At 52.6% G+C, this 3,980-nt stretch overlaps 1 protein-coding gene across 1 annotated transcript; it reads right to left on the bottom strand.

Annotated features, from left to right (window-relative positions):
* Positions 1-372: 372 nt before the first annotated feature.
* Positions 373-3,522, bottom strand: FGF4 (fibroblast growth factor 4). Its single transcript, XM_030950018.1, has 3 exons — positions 3,219-3,522; positions 2,219-2,322; positions 373-549 (listed from the first exon to the last, which is right to left on the bottom strand). Exons 1-3 carry the CDS (start codon positions 3,520-3,522, stop codon positions 373-375), a joined length of 585 nt encoding a protein of 194 aa, XP_030805878.1.
* Positions 3,523-3,980: the final 458 nt, after the last annotated feature.

A 3,980-nucleotide genomic window follows, 5' to 3' on the forward strand; every position in this document is an offset into this window, starting at 1 on the left:
AAACAGTGCAAAACGTTGGGAGAGCGGAATTGGATGTCACCTGGCTTAGGACATGGAGTAGCAGCACACCTGGGATAACTCGGCTGAATTAAATAAACCACCAAGCAGAAGACTTCTACTGTTGCACCATGAAATGAAAGACCTTGGGTTGGAGGTTTGTTTTGTTTTCAGAGATTAAAATTAAAATTAAAAAAGAAAAGTAACTATAAATAAATTTTGTGACCATATATACAGATTTAAATAATTAACTTAAATATCTTACACCTACTCTTGCATAAAACTCTCCAGTAAAAGTGCACCATGTTTCTTTTCCCCAAAGATGTTCTGTTCTGTGTCTTCCCCTGTGCTGAGGTAGGTCTGAAGGGAGATGTCTCAGATTCTAGGAAGAAAATGTGTCACTGTCATTGTGGGAGACACTTTATTGCCTTTCTTTGTTCTTCCATTTTTGCTCAGGGCTATGTACATCCCGGGATAAATCCTGGATTCATAAGCATTGTAGTTGTTTGGCAGGAGAATCTCTTTGAATTTGCACTCATCATTGAAATGGGCCTGAAATGAAAAGGAAAGAATGAGAGGGAAGGAATTTTAAACATCAGGTGTGGAAATATTCTTGCTGCCAGGTGTAAGAAGGTGTGTTGTGGGCAAATGTGCAGGTGAGCCCCCTCCACTTAGTAATCTTAGCCATCAAAGTGGCCTCTGAAGCTTCAAACAGGACTCAGGAGCCAGAGGATCAATTAGGGATGCTGTGCCTAGACCAGGCACATAGATCTAAAGGTGGGAAGGACACCCATGGGAGGGACAGGGTCACCTGAACAGAGCTGAGGTGGGTAAGGACCAAGCCCAGTCCCATGGTCCTGCTCATTGAATTGCTCCTGGCTGTCCCACCAGCAATAATTTGCCTGAGAGGCTTCAGGACATCCAGAATCCTGGCACTTTCCTATGTTGCTTGAGGAGAAAGAGACATTTTAAAGCCACTCATCATGGATGGTATTTTTAACTTTTTTAGATGTAAGATCAAAGGTAGGGTTTGGATAACTTAGGTCAATGGATCAGGAAAACAGATCTGGCAGCAGGCAGCCTTTCAGGGCTGTGGTTTCATTTGCAAGTACGTACAGAGAGGGACAGGTCTTGCAAGTGTCTTATCTGGAAAGAGACAGATGAACTCATCTCTTATCGTTGGGCAAAAACCTCGGGGCTTGTGAGAGAGGCCTCAGCCTGCCAAGCTGAACACTTGCACTAGGGATTATTTTACCCAGGACACCAAGGCAGCAGTATCCCTAAGAAAGGATGCATTTTGGTGACTGATTCTGCCTGACTTTTATATAAGGCACAATCCTCCACAACAGGACCAAAGGCCCAGAAAATAATTCTGTATACTTCACGCCTTCGTGTGAAAATGCCCCGGTTACCTCTGACATGGTTTGGCTCTTCCTCAGCCCAAGTTTCTTCACTTGGGGAACATGGCATGGGAAATTCACGGGTAAGAAAAGAGAATCAGGAACATGGCTTTAAAACTATGCTGATCACAGTCACTTGTACAGAGCTGAACTCAACAGCAGGAAGACAGCTCAACATGAGCAGAGACACACCCGGTTATTGTCCACCCCAAGTATATTCTACAAGATGTCTCTATCTTTTCCAAAGATCCCACGTAAAAGAAGTCCTGTATTGCCTTCCTAATGGATCTTCCTTCTCCTAAACAGAAGTTCAGACCCCAAGGATGCTGAACTGCCACGGGAGCTGTCTGTCTGTTCAAGAGCATTAACAAGGAGTGATCAATGGGTCTCTGATTGATCACATCATAAAGGGTCACTGGTGGGGCCTGGCTGATCACAAGTCCAAGTGCCCTCTGAGAGATGGAGTGATTGCCACACCTGCCTAAGGCTGTTTCTACTCAGACATAACAAATATATGGACTAAGCCCAGCTTGTGTTCTTGCCACACAAGTGGCTGATCTGTGGGTCCGTGAGGCAGGCAAGACGTGCAGCCATGGTTGGGTGATTACAGTTTTTATGTGAGAACCAAGAGGGGGTTTCACTCCCAAAGCTCAGTGAGCAGCACAACCGGGCAGCACACCTTCTGCTGGCAAGGCAGGAAGGGCTGCTCTGAGCTGCCCAGCCCAGGAGGGGCAAGGATGGAGCTTGGGCAGCTTTTAGCACACATCTCACCCCAACTGACCACCATCCCCTCCCCAGGCACACAGTCGGTGGCTACTTACAGATCCATAGAGTTTGCCTTTGCTGTTCATGGCCACGAAGAGTCCGCTTTTGACACCAAATATGCTCACCACACCTCTTTCCACAGGAGAAATTTCCAGCAGACCTGCACAGGAGACACAGAAATCAGGAGGACAAAAGGCTGCGCCCTGGAGTGTGTGGTGACAGTGCCACGCTCACCCACAGGCTGCCGTCCCCAGTGTGGATCCCCACATCCCAGTCCTGCTGTGGGTGTCCACAGAGCCCCATAGCCCACACCTCATACTCCACGTGCTGTCCCATGCCCCATGCTGGGACCTCTCTTCTTTTAGCTAAGTATCTATTTTTATTTTGCCCCCCAGGCATCCTCTTGTGTAGGCAAGGTTAAAATAAGCCAGAGTATGCTTAGGGCAAATGAAACATTTGTCATCATGCAGCTTATATCCCTGCTCCCGGATCTTATTGTTTCAGTTGGATATCAGAGCCATAGGGCCACGGGGTTAAGTCCCCAGCAGATGCTTTTCAAGTTTGGGGGCGAGCTGGGCTCACCCCAGCCCCTGCTTGGAGTGGGCGGCCCACGGCGCTGCGGATCCTCCAGATGTTGAGGCAGCCCCGACACCTGATGCCTGACAGCGGCAAGGGGACAACGGGGCACTGAGCAGCGCCGGCCACCCCCTCCCGAACGCCCGACGAGCTGCTCCGGAGCTCCCGATGGGGTCCGGAGCTCCCGATGGGGTGCGGAGCTTCCGATGGGGTGCGGAGCTCCCGATGGGGTCCGGAGCCCCCGATGGGGTCGGTCGCCGCCCCGCTGCCCCGGGCTCCCGCCACCCTCGGGGGAGCCGAGGGGCGCAGCCCCGCGGTGCTGCCTGCGGCCGGACTTTTGAGGGAAGCTCGAGGTCTGCCATGCACCCACCCTCCTTTCGGGCCATGCCCCTCTCCGGGGCAGCTCAGTCGCTCCCCTCCCGCAGAACTGCCCTCCGGCCGTCCCGAAAGTCTCGCTCGCGGGGGTTGTGGCTGGCTTACTGTATCGATTCTCGCTGTGAATGCCGTCGATGCGGCCGTCGGGCAGCACCTGGATGTGGAAGCCGATGCCCACGTTGCAGTAGAGGCGCCGCAGCCGCTTGATGCCCAGCAGGTAGTCGCCGTCGCGGGCGGCATCGCGGCGCTCGGCCGGCAGGCGAGCGACGGAGCGGGCGAAAAGCGCCGCGTCCCAGCGGCGCTGGCGGGGCCCGGCGGGGACGCGACCCGGGGCCGAGCGGCCCCGCACCGCCCCCGGCCACAGCAGCCCGAGCAGCAGCGCCGGGAGCAGCGCCGCGGGGAGAGGCATCCCGGTTCAGGGGCGGGTAGCCACGGGCCGGCCGCCGCTCGCTCCGAAAATACGCTCCCACTTTATGCTGAGGTCAAAGAAGGGGAGGAAAAAAAAAAAAAAAAGAAACCCGACCAAAAGCCAAACAGAAAAAAAAAATTTAAAAAGGAAAAAAAAAAAAAAAAGCAAAGCGGAGAGGGAGGGAAGGAAGGAGCTTAGTGCTCAATCCCCTGAGGATCTGCGGTTTCCCTGGGCTGGCTGCATGGAGAGGAAATCCCGGGAGCAAGAGCTTCTGAACTTGATCTCAACTCCAGGAGTCTTGTCTGAAGTGCTGATCTTCTTCTATAGCTGCTCAGCCATAGCGCTTTAGCCCTAGCCACGATATTTATATATCCATGTGCGTTGGTACCTATTACATCACCACCTACTGCTGTCTGCTGCAGCCCTCCGGCTTAGCTGAAAGTCAAATTATCACCCTT

The sequence above is a fragment of the Camarhynchus parvulus genome, chromosome 5, assembly GCF_901933205.1.
Source record: "Camarhynchus parvulus chromosome 5, STF_HiC, whole genome shotgun sequence".
NCBI classification, from domain to species: domain Eukaryota; kingdom Metazoa; phylum Chordata; class Aves; order Passeriformes; family Thraupidae; genus Camarhynchus; species Camarhynchus parvulus.

Bases quoted from the DNA above. Each gene is read 5' to 3' on its own strand.
- FGF4 (XM_030950018.1), bottom strand. From the start codon at position 3,522: ATGCCTCTCCCCGCGGCGCTGCTCCCGGCGCTGCTGCTCGGGCTGCTG. The intron at 2,323-3,218 runs GTAAGCCAGCCA...TCTCCTGTGCAG, and splicing joins TCACAGCGAGAATCGATACA to GTCTGCTGGAAATTTCTCCT. The intron at 550-2,218 runs GTAAGTAGCCAC...TTTTCATTTCAG, and splicing joins AAGGCAAACTCTATGGATCT to GCCCATTTCAATGATGAGTG.